Source organism: Styela clava, chromosome 6, assembly GCF_964204865.1.
Source record: "Styela clava chromosome 6, kaStyClav1.hap1.2, whole genome shotgun sequence".
NCBI classification, from domain to species: domain Eukaryota; kingdom Metazoa; phylum Chordata; class Ascidiacea; order Stolidobranchia; family Styelidae; genus Styela; species Styela clava.
Window position 1 is genome coordinate 15148512 of NC_135255.1, and position 16578 is coordinate 15165089.

At 34.7% G+C, this 16578-nt stretch overlaps 1 protein-coding gene across 2 annotated transcripts; it reads right to left on the reverse strand.

Moving 5' to 3' along the window:
• Positions 1–5627: 5627 nt before the first annotated feature.
• On the reverse strand, positions 5628–14190 carry LOC120331646 (uncharacterized). 2 transcript variants are annotated; one of them, XM_039398766.2, is made up of 8 exons: positions 14004–14190; positions 13286–13411; positions 12591–12740; positions 12223–12367; positions 10978–11091; positions 10286–10359; positions 9424–9628; positions 5628–6073 (listed from the first exon to the last, which is right to left on the reverse strand). In XM_039398766.2, exons 1-8 carry the CDS (start codon positions 14173–14175, stop codon positions 6010–6012), a joined length of 1050 nt encoding a protein of 349 aa, XP_039254700.2. In that variant the 5' UTR covers positions 14176–14190; the 3' UTR covers positions 5628–6009. The 2 variants fall into 2 exon arrangements, with proteins under 2 accessions (XP_039254700.2, XP_039254699.2); XM_039398765.2 differs by having other exon boundaries at positions 10286–10362.
• Positions 14191–16578: the final 2388 nt, after the last annotated feature.

The window sequence follows — 16578 nt, forward strand, 5'->3', positions numbered from 1 at the left end:
ATTCTAGATGCTACCTATGAGAAATCATCGGCGTATATAGCCCAAATAACAGAATATATAACATATTCCCCGTTTATCCCTATTTTCTTATTACTGCCTCTATTTGTACTCCTCTGTTATACAGATATCTCACTAGCTTCTTATAAACAAATACTTAGTGTTTCAAACTCTTCTATTCTATTCTTTCGATATGCAGATACCTCACTGGCTTCTACCGAGTTTTTTCTACTTATCAGCAGAAAACCGAAATCCTAAACTATGATATTATCATTCCTTTCGTGTATTAGAACCAGTGCATTTCGATTGAGACAAATATGATTTTCACTCATTACAATTCAAACCTAAACGTTTCTTCATCTTTTCCTTTTGGAAATATTTTTCATTTTCTTATTCCAATTCGCTGTTTTTTACTTTTACGAGATTTCGTGATCAGCGAATCCTATTCTTCTTTGGTTATCACACAGGGCAAAAGCTGTTAAGCATTTGCAGAAAGATAACTATAAATTTATAGTTTGATCTGAGGCTATCATCGACTGGAACAACAATATTTTTATAACATATATGGCACTTGGATATTCTAGCATAGAACACTATTTGACTTGTAAATTTATAAGAGATGATGCTTAAATGATCTTGTTCCTGACCAAGTGCGCCTTGCTTAGGAATCGTGCTCGGGTTATGGTCAATTGTTATTCCCTGTGATTGGTTTGGTAAATATGACAAATACCTTGGAATGCAGGTAAAGTTGGCGGATTTTGTTGAACGCACTCCAGTACTCTAAATCGTTTGATCATCGGTTTCTTATTCTGCTCCATTAGTATCGATTTATTGACTCGGCAGAAACTTGCTAGAGGAATTCTCTTAGATATTTGGGAACGATACATGATCGCACCCTACCACGGCATATATATTGTTGAATGCGACGTGAATATCGTTAATGTCAGCATTTTCTGGGCATTGAACATATCATGAATCTGAAAATTAGCCTAGTTCTATCAAATTTGAAGAAAATATCCATAACGCGTTGCATAATTTCATCATATTATCATAGTACTCATACAAGCCATGGTTAAAAATGTGCGTATAAACTTGCTACAATAATCATGCGCTATGTGGAATTCACTGTATTATCCAACAAGTGTTTTGTCGGATACATATTTCAACGTTTTTGAGCTGGGATGGTATCATTTATTTAAAGCCATTACGTAGTTTCGTCATTACCAACAATGATATTATAAAAGATTCGCGTGCATTGGAGGTCCGACAAAGCGATTATCTTCAATGGACATACATTGAGTGCATCGGTATTTGATTTCACTTTGAATAAAGCCGTAACCCCTTTACCCGCGGGAGTTGTACTTCATGCAATTACTGCATTATATTAAATATGGTCAAGTTAATAATGAAACCTATTGTTGAGAGTAATATAAAATATTCAAGAAAAAAGAAAGAATAACAGGCGACACATTCATCACTACACGCCAAATCTGGGCCGCGTATCAATTTTACATTATTTTAATGGATTTTTACTTATTTTCCCGTGTTCTGTCACCAGCAATGAAAAATTGATTACCGTAGTGTATATCAATTTGATAATGATATTTTTATTGACTTGGAAGCAATAGGTATAAACCAAAGGACTGTCTCAGTCTAATACATACATGTGAATCAATTATTTTGGACGCGGACGAGTTCCTTATATGTTAGCTATAAACTATTATTATAATTTATATATCTAATTCAAATGTCATTAACATACATCAGCCTACAGGCAGAGACAAAAATAGTTCAAATATATATGTTGTGTAATTTAATGTATCTAATCTTTTTATACTTGTGGATCGACAAAAAAGCAAAAGTAACATCGGTAACATGGTTCGATTCCGTGGCTTAGTATTCAACTTATTTGGATATTCATAAATAAATTAGATAAATAGACTAATCAGTGATAATGGCCTGCATTAACAAAAAAATTGAATAAAAAAATTGTATTGAAATTGAATAAAAAAATTGTATTGAAATTGAATAAAAAAAATTTATGACTGCCATAATACCTGACCGGGACATTTGAGTCTACCGGGCGGTACGCAGGGACAGCTTGGCAAAATCGGGAATGCTCCGGTTAAACTTGGACAAATGGTTAGACGTAGGCTAGTGTGACCCAATGCATAGTCAAGTTTATGTTTTCTATCCAGTAAAAAATACCATACGAAATTGACAAAATACAAAATTAGGCACACTTTTTTTACTGCGGGAAGGGAAGTCGCGGGGAACCAGGATTGGTTATCGAGCAGCGGCACTCAAGGTATAACATCTAATTAATTTTTAAATTCGAAAATTAAGTTTATAGAACACTTTTGATGTAGATAAGTATGGCTTAGGCAGCTGAACCACATATAGCATCCAATAGACATGCAAGTTATATGGGAAGACCATAAATGGTACATGGCAACATCTCTAATCGAACCCACCAGATAACTTATAGCAAGAAAGAAACTTTCTGCGACCCTGTATCCCTATGTACCTGCTGTATCAGACATATCTATGACATGTATAAAGTACTGTTTACATTTGAAAAACAACAATTTATATTGAAATTCAATACTCATTTCATTCGGCACTGGCCATAGAAGAATCTTATCTCTGTTACACGCTTCAACTATAATCCATAATTGATTGAGCGCAGTTGAAATAACCACTCTGTACCGTAGTAATATCAATAACCCCAAGGGAGCAGTTTTATGAAAAGCCACAGAATGCAAAACAATACAAACCTATCAGAAAGGTTATGAGCTACCTAGTCATGGGAATATTCTAGCAGGTGCTGGAAGCTTGTCTCGATGTGTCCCAAGGCGCCTTATTATTCTTTAGCGTTTCCCGCCACAAACAATTCGTTGAAAGAAAAAAATGGTAAAATTATAGCGCGAGCGCTAATCTCCCGTTTTTTAAAAAAAAATTTCTGTTTGCAGGATAGGATTTGCCCAAAATCAAATAATTTTCTATACCAATGATATTCGGAATAAAATTTTTTAATCTGCATGATTCAATGTCTGAATTAGTTCGTCAAATTGTATGTCAATGTATTATCCTTTCCCGAAATGGCTAGTATGCAAAAATGTAAATTTTAAATGACCCGTAAAATCTAGATATCGCCACACTTTGAAAATCTTGTTGCGTGAAAATTGAAATATATATCAATAAAGTTGATAGTTGATGGAATTTAATAGTTATATATATAAAAAAATTCGTAAATGATATATATTTGAAAATCTTATTATTTTAACAAAAAAAAATCTGCAGTAAATCTTTTCTTGCAAAAATAATTTTTTTTTAAAAAACAAATATTATTTCATGAATGCAATTTCCGTTGTCAGCAATTTCGCGGTTTCGCTTCTTACTACTCTCACTGATTTATTCCCAGCGATCTGTTTTGATAAATAACAATTTGAATACAAGTCAAGTTTTCTCAAGCAACTGAAAAGCCATTAACTAAAGTAAACGTTACAAATTATTAAATTTTAATTTATTATAACGAATTTTCTAAATCCCTTGTTTATTGTGGTGAGATCTTCCATGATAGGTGTGTCCCAAGTGTATACCAACAATTTGAACATAACCGCAATCGGCATTGCTCACGCAATTTTGATTGTGATCGGCTTTCCAACAAGCAGACAAGGGTATCGACGTATTTGACAAAACTATCTGTTGTTAATCGTAATTAATAAATGAAATATGAAGCGTCAAAAAATCCGAATGTCTCAAATAAAACTGTTCAAATAATCTCCAGCAAGTCCAAAGCAGTTTAGGTTTGAATAGGATCTCATGTACAAAAGTTCATGACAAGCGCTTAGATGGAATCCTCGAAGCGACGGAAAACGGAAAAAATCTTATTTGTCACCGAAACAAATGCAGAAATACCAAAATTAACTAATTACACGAGTAATCCTTAATCTGGAACACCCAGGCAAATCGAAAAATGTATTTTAGCTGCCTGGTAATCTTTACGAAAACAGGCATATCGAAAGCATTTAAACTATTTGAAACTTCATTTGTTTTATTGCCGAATGAGAAACTGCTTACCTGTTCGACTTTGGCAGCCATTTTTTGCTACCCCGAAAACTGTCCTCAAAACCTGTTTCTGTCCTTTTTTTAGACTCTTCCAATCAAAAATTCTATTCTACGGTGCTAAAACCATTTCGTAATTTGAGCAATGTCTTTCAATTACAAAACCTTTAACTTCATTAAGCCAACTCAATCAATGAATGAGAAAATAAAAAAATTCCAAACAAAGAATAAAGCTATTAGCTTAAGATTCCCGATTGCAAATTGATTTTTTACTCGGCACACTTTAAGTAGTTTTGAGTATAAATATTTATGGAAACTACGCAGAAAAAGGCTCATCTTTATCTTGCTACGTCAGACATTGATTAATACAAGAATGCAACTTTCGTGAGGGGCTATTTTTAATGATGCACAATGTTTAACATCAACAGTTATTTTGTCGTATACTTTTCCAAGAATGGCATTGAAACTAAAACGCATTTTAGCGAAATGGCTCTAACATTAAAACTCACAAGTAAGAGAAAATAACAAATTGGGTTCATATTGATAATATACTAAAAAATAACCCCTATATTTTGGCGTGCTATGTCTTGTGCAGCTGCCGTCAAACATGACAGCCCAATATGCTTCCTACAGAGGAGATCTTTCAAATGGCGATTGGGATGTCTACAGTGGCGTGCCTAGAGAGAGGCGAAGGGGGCCACCGCCCCGGGCAGCACATTGTAGAGAGGCAGTTAGCGTTTTTGCGTTATTACACATGCTCTTCTAGATGTGTTCTTATTTAATTAAAAGTTCACAGTATGTGTTGGTTCCATTACATTTGAACCCACGTACATTTGAACCCATGGCAATTGCACCTGTAAGCTATTGCACCTAAGGAATTTTTTTTGTTTTTCGGATAGTTGAACCCACACTAACCCTAACCCATGGGTTTTAGCACCCGCATATAGATTGAACCCGTGGATATACACATGGGTTCAAATGTACGTGGGTTCAAATGTACGGTCACCGTATGTGTTCTGTGGTAATGGTTATTCAACAAGGGTTGTTTCCCCGACTTTTGAACCTAGAAACAATTTTCCCATATTTTACAATTGCAACATTTTTGATGCTCATTTTAATAAAACAAACGTTTTTTTCTTACTTGACCTTTACTTGATTTATTCTCGTGTATAATGACATCTATAATCTGTTTACCACCCAAATTATTTTAGAAGTTAGGTATAGGGGGCAGCAATATCAGAAACTCGCCCCGGGCAGCAGACTAGTTTGACACGCACCCGGGTGTCATATCAACTTACTGAATGTAGTCTGTGTGTGAGTTGTGCGCTTGTACCAGTGTCGTGAATTCGTAGAATGCTTCATCCTACACCAAGACATTCTCAAATGGAATCTCTATGTTTTGCATCAGTTAGCGAGTAGATATGGAAATGGTTGTTCGTAGTTTGTAAGGGTTGCGATTAATTTTACCCTATACTGCCATCTCGCGTAAATTCCCCTCGTTACCGACCACTATTCTTTTTCAATTTTTATTTAAAATTATATCACTAATTCAAACAAATAAGTATTCAAAAACTATATATAATTGAAAAAATCCACAATGAAAAGTTCAAAGTCAGCTATCTTTAAGAAATTCCGATAATTCAACCTTGATTTCAATCACAGTTTGAACGGCTATTGGAAATTTTCAACAACTATTACGAATACACGTATATCTGTCGTTTCGGGGAAGCAGTATCGAAAGCTGCAAATCTATAATATTCAACGCCCTATTGACTACAAATTGGAAATCCCGTGACCACGCCAAAGCAGTAAATTTGTCTTTGTTGGGAGTCGGTAAGCAGAAACTAATTTTCAAAATAACTCAACAAAAGAACTAAATCAGATGTATTACAAACGTTACAGCGGTGTTGCGGAATCTGTATTCTTCAACGAGTTATACCGAGTCTACACAGTCTTAACGTTATTTTTTACTTGCGTGTTGAGCTGCTTCATTTCAATCGATGATATTCTAAAAAAAAGCAATTAAATCAATTATGCATAGTTTGAAGACGTAATATTTTAAAGCCGATTACCTATATACTTTATTAAATTGGGTTCTATCCGAATTAAATGTGGACGTCAAAGAGAATAGAGATAAAGATTCGGACCTCCTAAAAGTATGCGCACCAAGTTGGCGCACAACCTGAACTCAGGTTGTGTACCAGGTTAGGGTTCACGTTATGCGACTTGGTGCTCATACTTTAGAACTACCAAAGATTCAGTAGAAGCACATAATATTTGTTGAGTGAATAATAATTTTCAACTAAATAATGTTACAAGCACACCAAGCTTTCATTTTTTCAAACAACGTTAAACGGTTTTTCATTGCGATGTCCGCAGAGAGCAATAGACAAAAGATAAAAACGTTTATGAAAGACGCCGTTAAGGCCATGTTCAGATTCATAATGTGAAACAAGTCAAGAATAATTTCGAAAAAAGACATACAAAGCAAGGTTCTTGAGGTTTTATAAGAGGATTGCATTTTCCAAAACTGCTGGAGCAATCGCTTTCAAATTTTTAGCGGGGTAAGATGGAAGTGTTTCCTCGAAGATTTTAATTTACTGGTATACCATTGTTTGTTTGTTGTGGAAAACTATACTCTAAATCAGCGTTCCCAAGATTTTTAATATCGTTTTCCCTGAATCGAAGTACCGAATGCTCACATACCCCTTTATAAATATACAGTAGTCATATCTTTATCACTTTTTCTTTGATAGTAAATGGTGATAATACTCACACCTATTGCATCTTCTGACTTGCGCAATGCTAAATTGCGTTAACTCAGAATTTTAGCCAAACTGTACGGCTAAGTGTTGTAAGCATGTCCCCATGAACCGTGTGACTGGGCTAATTAGAACAGTGTACGTCGGGATTACCCCACAAAAATTACCAAATTACCCCTTTGGAAGTATTTACCATCAGTTTGGGAACCACTGCTCTAAATGAATCCATTTTAATCTCGGTATTTTTTTAAACATTACGCCACCAGGCGGACTTCAATTCGATCATATGGGTTTTCCGCCCGATTGATTTAAGTCAGGGGTCGGCAACCTTTTAAACTCGGCGTGCCAGTTTATGAATAATGATCACCTTCGCGTGCCAAACATTGTTATGTGTAGGCCTATGTTTTGCATAGCCAACTACCTGATTTGAATAGTAAGCGGATGAGAAACAAATTCATTTTATCAGATAACATGCATGGAAACTAGCTTACGAGAGATTTTGGCATACGGCATTTCTACATCCGACCTGCCTTTGCACGACTTAAGTAATAGGTATTAAGGCCACTCGCGATTAGTTTTGTAGCCAGAGACAATGAAATCGCGATAAATATATACTAAAGTAGATGAAATTTATTTTGGTACTTCCGTAGTATGTGCACCATGATGGCGGACACCGGAACGTAGTGTGTGTACCCGGTTAGGGTTAGGCCATAATTTCAGGTACAAATACTACTCATTTGGCTAGTCCCCAAACTCGTAATAGAACTGAAATAAGGAAAATTGGAATGAAATTATGCCCTAACCCAAACCTGGTACATATTCTACGTTCTGGTGTCCGCCATCTTGGTGCACATACTACGGAGCGCCTTCATTTCATCGTTTTTGTGGGGCTACATGTAGCTCACAGTGAAATGATGAAAATCAGCCAGGCGCGCAGTCAGGATTTTCGAATGGGGGTGTTTCAAAATCGAATATTTTCATTCCCTTATGAAACAGTCGCCGCGATTGCGCGTTCGTTAAAAAGGCCGAGTTTTTCAGCGTATATATACCAACTTTTCTGTACAGTAAAATATTCAATTCATGACAGCTATACGAGAATCTAAAACGTTCTTCCATACTGATATAATTTTGTGGTTACTTCTTCTTGCGTCAAAATATAAACAATATTAGTCTGAAATACCACTCAATCTTTTGTTGTAAAAATATGAGATAAACATACCTAATGCTGGGCAATTGTATTTAGTTTCGATTGCTTGTATAATAACTCTCAGCGAATTTCAATTCTGGGCAAAGTAAAGTAATTATTATCGTTGTCGCGAAATAATTGTTGTGATTCAGGGAGAATAAACACCAACTAAAAGTGTTTACGGCCTAAATAATACGTCACCCGACAAAAACAATCGAAAAGCAATCGCACGCGGTATTTTTCAGTTTTCCAAAAATTTGAAAGGAGGGGGATGATCGACTGCACACGCTTATCTACACCGATTTTGGGTACAGATTTCGGCCTCTCGTCGATTGCAGTTAAATATTGCATGTTTTTTCAATGAATTTGTCGATTTGTTATTTTTGTTAAATTGTAGAAGGTTTGTCGCACTACGAAAATAAATATCTGAATATGGCTCAAATCGCTTGGCGTGCCATGGGAAATCCTCTCGCGTGCCACAATTGGCACGCGTGCCAGGGGTTGCCGACCCGTGATGTAAGTGATATAGAGTGTAACCCAGGGATGGGCAAGGTTACTGGACCAGGGGCAAAATATCTAGACTGGCGGGCCTTATAAATAAGTATGACGTAGAATGTAGATGGTTTGTGTTATAGTGGCGACGATTATTGTATTATTTCGAGACAGCAACGCTTTTTTGGCATACGAGATACACTGAGGTTGATCCAAATTCTGTAAAAAAGTATTTGACATTCCATTCGTTTTTAAAGGCTCTGCTCTCGCCATCGATTTTTTTCTTACTTGGTGCACAAATGTGAATAATAATTAGTCTTTAATAATTTAACAATTAATCTTAACGAATTAAGGTGCAGGAAAGGGATGAAGCAACAGAATATTAGAAACTATCGGGAAACGATAGACTAAATCACATAGCAAGAATGCGTAGGATGAACACAAAAATAACGTTATAAGGCCGTAACAAAACTTTGTCGGCAGTGAATTTAAAGTCGAGTCTGCGCGTGACTGCACACAACAAGCGCATGAGGCGGAAGAAAGAGATGTGAGAAGCACGCCGTCGAATCAAGTAAGCGAGAATACGTTAGGTTTTGTTAACGTTCTCATAACATGAAAGTTTGTAGCAACCTAAAATAATCTTACAGAGACTACGATCATAATATAGCAAGCGTATCGCACCATACAAATTTCAAAAACAACAACTCTACAGTGCATGCAAAATTGGTTAAAAGTACAAGTTTATGGCATCATCAGGCGGCCCCGATTGAATCACCCAACGGACCGGATTTGGCCCACGGGCATTAATTTGTCCAGGTCAGGTTTAACCGAATGACGCGTGACCATACCAGTGTTTTTGTGCCAATATATCTGGGTATCACTTTCATGTTATGGAATTTTATTAGGGGTATCTCTTACCCCATCCCTTCATAACTTTTCCCACTGAATCGTCTGTCCACTGCATCTCCGTTTAACGCTTCTTCTTCTGGATATTCGGGAACATATTCATAGTTTCTATAAATACCACTAACTCGTCTTGAATTTCTTTGATTTGCTCCTTCTTCTGCTATACTTATCATACTTGTTGAAGTTAATTTGGTAGACGACGTTGATGAAACACGACCTATAATTTGATAGAAGAATGATTAAATCTTAGCGAAAAAAAAAAATAGATTTTCACAACTGTGAGGTTATCTTTAGATACATTAATTTATTCATAATCCCATATAATAGACTTTGCCATTAAATTTTCATATTCACATAATAAGAATTATAAAAATCAGTTACGAAATTTGTTTATTTTTCGTTCATTTTTCAATAGTTTTAAGTTTGAATCTAAATAAATGATGTTGTCCATCAGGGAGAAATGGGAAATTCAAATCTATGAAATGCTTGCGCTGTCGGGAGTCTGTTCTCGATTATTAGAAAAAATTGCCTCATTGCGAACAGCATGTACCATTATTGACTAGATTACAGGGATCTTCAAACTGGGCGTCCCGACCCCTGGTTGGTAGCGAGAGGGCTCAATAGGGGTCGCGGTTAAAGCTCATGTTAAAAGAAAATATTGATCAAATTTGAAAGATTTAGAACTAGTGCTAGAAGATGCATGCACACCTGTCTCAATAAAAGTATTGTCAATATTAAAAATTGTTTTTCAAATTTTTGCTGTTTCTTCAAATTTTACTTTATTTTCTAAGTTTCGGGGGCCACAAAAAAATTTGGCCGTACAAGTGATTCGTGATGAAGAGAATTTAAAGAGCACATCAAATTAAAAACCCACCTTCAGCGTCATGGTCATGAAATATATCGCTTGTTCTGTTTCCCCATCCTGCGTAGTCATAAACCGAATCTCTCCTGCTGAACATAAATTGTCTCAGTACTTCACGATTTCATGGTTCTTATATTTTAGCTAGCTTATTTGTTAGTTAGTAAACGATGCTGCAAAGACCAAAAGGGATCATGCATTTATGAAACACTAAATTCGACTTTTGACATAGGAATTGTCAACTCATTCAAAAGTCGATGTCAAAATCTCCCTTTGGTAACAGCAGGTAATATATATACATCGCATTCATATATCCGCATCGATGGCGTGTCTTATGAATAATGCTTTAGCATCGGATCGGGGTTTTGAAATCTTTCTCATGGATGCTAAGTAAAATATGGAATCGATATCGTGATAGGTTTAGGTCTTAATTTTTACAAATTTTAGGATTTGAAAGAACTTACATACATTTATTGGTATCGATCAATAGGAACACAATTCGATCAACATAGTTCGTACATTGCATTTATGTACCACGTTTGCGATTATCTAACATCCAATCAAACTAGTACTCGACTATTATGAATAGGTTCAGTAACAAAAAAGATGATAAAAAGGCAGTAATAAATCTGTGCATAGAATTTTAAGTTGTTAAACGAATAAAGTTGTTTCGATATTTATGATTTTATCGAATACACCAGACTTACAGTCTCCGCAACGGTTGGCCCTGGTTTCTTGGTTTGAAAGCTTTTGCTAATGTTCTTATATTTTTCCTTCGGGTGTGTTCCGCTCTCTTCATTTTTTCAATTAAACTATGAACCCTGAAAAGCACACTTACAGTTTAAATGAAGTTTAAAAGAAACGACACAGCGTAGTCACTACTAAGAGAATTAGTTAAAAGGAAATATCAATAACACCATGATGTCGAAACATTTCTGTGGCTGTCATCGGTAAAACCATACTACATAAGGTGAATATATAGACAAGTTTAAACTGCTTTTGCTTGTGCCATGGGTGAAACTTGTGAAGATAAATAGCAAATAGGGTGAGATATTCCTAACACATTAGGCAATATTATTTCAATTAGAAGGTAATTCAAAATTATATTTGGGCGTCTAATGTAATCGTGAATTCTTTTTAATTTTTCTATTGACAGGTACCAGGCACAAAAAACTAAATAATTCATCAGAGAATGACTGGTAAATTATTTAGAACGTGTTAACCGCATTGGCTATTTCGTCAATTTTCAATTTCTGTTAAAAAATATTTTTGGCCAAAGATAAGCTGTACGCGACTATATGAATAATATTATGTGGCCGAATTGTTACTTGTTGACATCACACAAAAGTATAAAGGAGAGATGATTGCCTATAATTCATTTGCGACGAGGTCATAGCATTACTGCAGTAAGAGAAAAGAAAATTACTATATTTTTACTGTAGTTAATTACGTATATTGCAACAATATATATAAATAACCTTTGTCTAAACCACGATCCTACAACATGCACTTTACATTCACTCTTGACTTTTAAAAAGGGTCGGTGAATAATGTAGTGAAGGTGAATCAACGATTCTCTCTGTGCAGGACAATGAAATTGCCAAAATATGTTATATAACAGATATTCTATTATTTATGGACTTTGCACACTTTTGATCTTCGATAATGCTAAATTACAGGAGCTAAAATCGTGAGTGTACTGTTGTAAAATGGATATTTGGAAGTCTTTCAACAATTTCAAAATGCTATACAAATGTAAACAATATGATTGAATTAACAATTTTTATTTCAATATATTTTATTTAATTATTTTTTAACTCCAGTGGTTATACATAAACAGAATTGTTTTCCTAATATAGTAGGCATATATGAATACTTGATTTCAAGTTCTCATTACTGCGATCTATGTAAATAATAATTTTTAAACTTATAGATTGGATTACATAACGTACTTGTAAATTATGGTTATTGTTAAAGCACTTCCAAATAATCCGGTGCCGAAAATCCCACCACCAAGAATGGATACACGAAATTGAATGACGTCAATCAATCCACGATCCCAAACTACTTGATTCTTCTGTATAGTTATATCTTCACCTGTCAATGATTCGAGGCGTGAATATGGTACACAACATTTTTCAACAACCTTTTACTCTTCAGGACGTTAAGGTTAGGTTGAATCGATATATTTCACCAAGTCCATTTATATTTTGCATTCATTTACCAAGTATTCTCCAAATTCAATTTTGAAAATAAATAAAACGCAAGCCTCTTGATACACTCGTTTTGAGTCTCGAGGCTAAACTATTATAATTCTTACCATATTTTGCGAGTAAATCGGAAAATATCTCGTCTTCTTCCAAAGGATAAAGACCGCTGAAATTATTTCGTTCCATCGCACTATTAAACGGGATCATGTTAAACATCGAATCGGCTGGTACAATTTGCGCCACACAAACAAGCGCTATTCCTGAAAACATTAAAAAGGCATAAATGTAGATCGCCCCAAAACTGAGATAACTAGGACGTAACTAGGCTATACCCCTGCGACTGGAAACTAGTGTCATGACGCCACGTATCCATTACATTATATTACTGCTTTGAGCATTTTAATTTGTTTTTAGATTCAAGTTATTATCATGTATTATGCAAATATATTATCGAGGTACATTATACTGAAATACGGGACATGTATTATGACATGTTTTACGAAACCCAGTATTTTGATTGCGTAAAATACCAAATTTTACATCATAACATCCCAATTTTTTAATTCCTAAATGTTCCACTCAACAAAATTTTGGGTACGCCACTGGATAGATGCTTCGTATGCACGTTTTTATTTTTAATTCACTTCCAAATCCTTATATGGATATAATATGAATATATGTATAACATAAACAAATTAATTCAATTGGAAATTTAGTAAGCGTTGAGTATCTTTTGAAGAAATTATCAAGATTATGTTTCGTGTGTAATAACGCTTTGGCGAAGTCTATACAAAAAATGGCTCACCAATCAACATGTATAGTGCATTTGCCCATATCAGCACTGGTCCTGTTGGATATTGATCATGGCCGCATACAGTGTATGCAAGAATCAAATACAGCGGTAATAAACCACCAACAGTTATTGAGAATCCTGTAATTTTAATTATATCTATGAGTTATATAGTTTTTCAATGCTGATTGTTTTGCATTGCGCTTAAAGAATAGACAGTTAGATAGAAAGAATAGATAGTTATATAATACATATTAGATAGGTTTTGTAAATCGTTATGAGTACTCGTTTCGGTCGTACATTTTAACAGAAACAAAAACTGAAGAGTGCAAGGTCATTGTCAATGAAAACACGTATTCACATTAACTCGAAATATATATAGTTGGAACCAAAGTTAACAGTTCCATTCACTTCCCAACCAGCGAAACTTTTATTATACGGAAAGCTATAGGGGTCAAAGTATATATTCATTCTCCCATAGATACTAGTATGAAATATTGTGTCTCATTAAAAAAAAATGGACAATATCTTCACGTCACTTTTCCTGACGTCATAGTATTATCGTATTATCAAGAATAAAAATAATCGACTGTAATATCATACTTGAATAAAACTGGAGTTGTGAGATAGATCATGAAAATATTTTGATGAAAAATTTTATATAACATAAAGAATAAATGAAGAAGAATTGCTGGCATTATACAAAGATTTTCTTTTTTGATTCTCCACTTACCAACAATTGTCACCATGCCGTATATATTTCTTTGCAGTTTAGTTAGTTCCACAGCCATCATGACGAGTCCTCCAAGCGTCAAAATGACAAAACAAATACTTGATAAAACAAGTCGCCTTTTCCAAACCTCTACAAGAGGAACTCTTCGTTTTACACGTTTTTTGCAGCACATAGTAGATTTTAAGAATTTTTTTTTGGCAAATCACCCCTAAAACATTGAAAGGTCGTTACACAAAACACTGTACATGATTAGCAATACACGTCTTGTGTGGCTGCCCTAAAACTTCTTAACGATCCAAGGCCTACATGACATTCTTGTAGGCCATATAAGTTGCGATTGGGAGCAAATCCATTCATTCTTCAAAATCATTCATTCTTGTTCGAAACTAAGAATTATAAAACATATAAAAATTTGAAACGGAGGTAACTATTTTTGTTCTCTATTAGCTTAACATAAATTTGTGTAGAGAAACGGAAGCCTATGGGAAGGGGATATATTCACTTGAGTAACACAAAAAGTCCTCGGACTCGTAATAGAACTAAAAAAGTGGAACATCGGAATTAAATTATGGCCTAACCCTAACTCATTACAAACACTACGGGAGTACCCATATTTGTGTATATTACAAAAAAAAAGTTTTTTAAATATTGATTCAAATTTCCCTCAGTATATTCTGATTTTTTATTTTGCTTCCTCTTCTCTTCACCAAAATACATGCGGTATACCTTGATTGTCTGCTGGACCTAACAAACTGCTTGACTTTCTTTAGCGAAAAAAACAAACATAGTTTCTCTTTCAACGATTTTTTCACACAGATGAGATCGGACGTCGCGGTCCAACCCGAACCGCGCAAATTCTTTTCTAATGTGGTGATACTTTCGACAATTTTAGTTTTTTACTGGCCTTTATTACCAAGAAACGCTTCCGTGTAATTTGTTTCCGTATCCGCCAAGTGTTCGTGCTTCATTTAATCGAGCCATAGTATTTTGAATCACTAGGAAACGCATTATTGAATTTTCTAATTTTTCTATAGGCACTGCCCGACTTGGTGCGAACATGAATTTTTAATAGAGAGATATCTTGTTAGTTAATTATTCATTTTTCCACATCTTGGTATAATTTGAATTAATTTGTTTTATTTTATGTTTGAAATGAAATATATTAAAACGATTTAAAAATTAAAAAAATTTAGCCAAATATGTATCGGATATGGTAATTTTATTGCCAAAGAAACAACCTATACATTCAGGGTCGGATTTAGACGATGGGAGGTACTAGGCTTTGTCATTTGTAAAGATCATTTTTAACAAAACAATGACGCTATAATGCTCAATAGAATTCATTATGACGCCTCAATAGTTCTTACAAGCTTGTGTAAAATGTATTATGCTTTCATAAATACATTTTTAAAATGGACGAAATACGAAATTTTAGTTAAAGGCAATTAACATACGCTTACCATCAAAGGGGTTTGAATTAAAAAACACTTTAAGAAAATCAAGACTTTCAAAAAACGTCATCGCAATAGAAAACACGATTTCCTAATACCCGTTTGTGGCCGCGAGGAGGGTGGGCATGGCGCAATCACTAATAAATAAAACATTATTAAAATAACATTATTAGTCGACTTTTTTTTAAATACTTAGGTTCGCCGTAAAAAGATCATAAAATAGTGAAAAATACAATTGCCTTATATAACCTGGTATAGCAGTAGAAACTGTTCAATTTATCTGAATTAGTTTCTTCAAATTTTGACAGATTCATCCATTCGAACGTATTCAATTTTTAACCTTCTAGAGTCTAGACAGTAAATATTTATAACCGAAATTATTTAACCTAACTGAAAAATTAAACAAATGTCACTTTTTCCACACATTTTTAAATTGGGTTTATGTTAGGAACAAGCATTTACAGTTTGAAAACGATTAAAAATGGATATTAATTCAAAATCGAATGTTGAAACCCATACCACTTAATTAGCACCCCCAGGGTTCAGCCTACTTTGCCTAATAGTAAATCCGGCACTGTTTACAGCTCGGCTTTCATTATCGTTAATATACTTGTGAGTAAAACTTGAACTCTTGCCTATCTGCTCAATGGCTTCTATTGTGCAGTTTTGGTAATAATTATTCAACATGTAAATGCTATCTACTAAGAACAATATATATATTTTTCAACGACCTGTCTCGTCTAAGTCCTTGCTATATTAAAGAGAAGCAGCCGTTCAACCTACCAACTTGAGATTAACGAACAAATTTGAATTTATCAAGTTGATTGTCAACCATTGCTATCTTAACTCATTTTGCCTTGCTCAACACCTCGCCGTCGCATGGTGGTTCATGTAACCGCTGGTCTTTTAGAGCTTCCTCCACCATCAAGTCCATGCTTCCAAAACAACAAACAACTGGCTAACTAATCCCATACCCGACATGGACTGGTAACCGGACGAGAGGTCGTGGTTAGCCATATGATTAAGCCGTTTTATCGGCTTTTCTCCCCCCGAGATAAATATGTAAATCCTATCCTAAGTATATGCTGTCTGGAATGTTTTTGCCAGATGGTTGAATGTCTTAT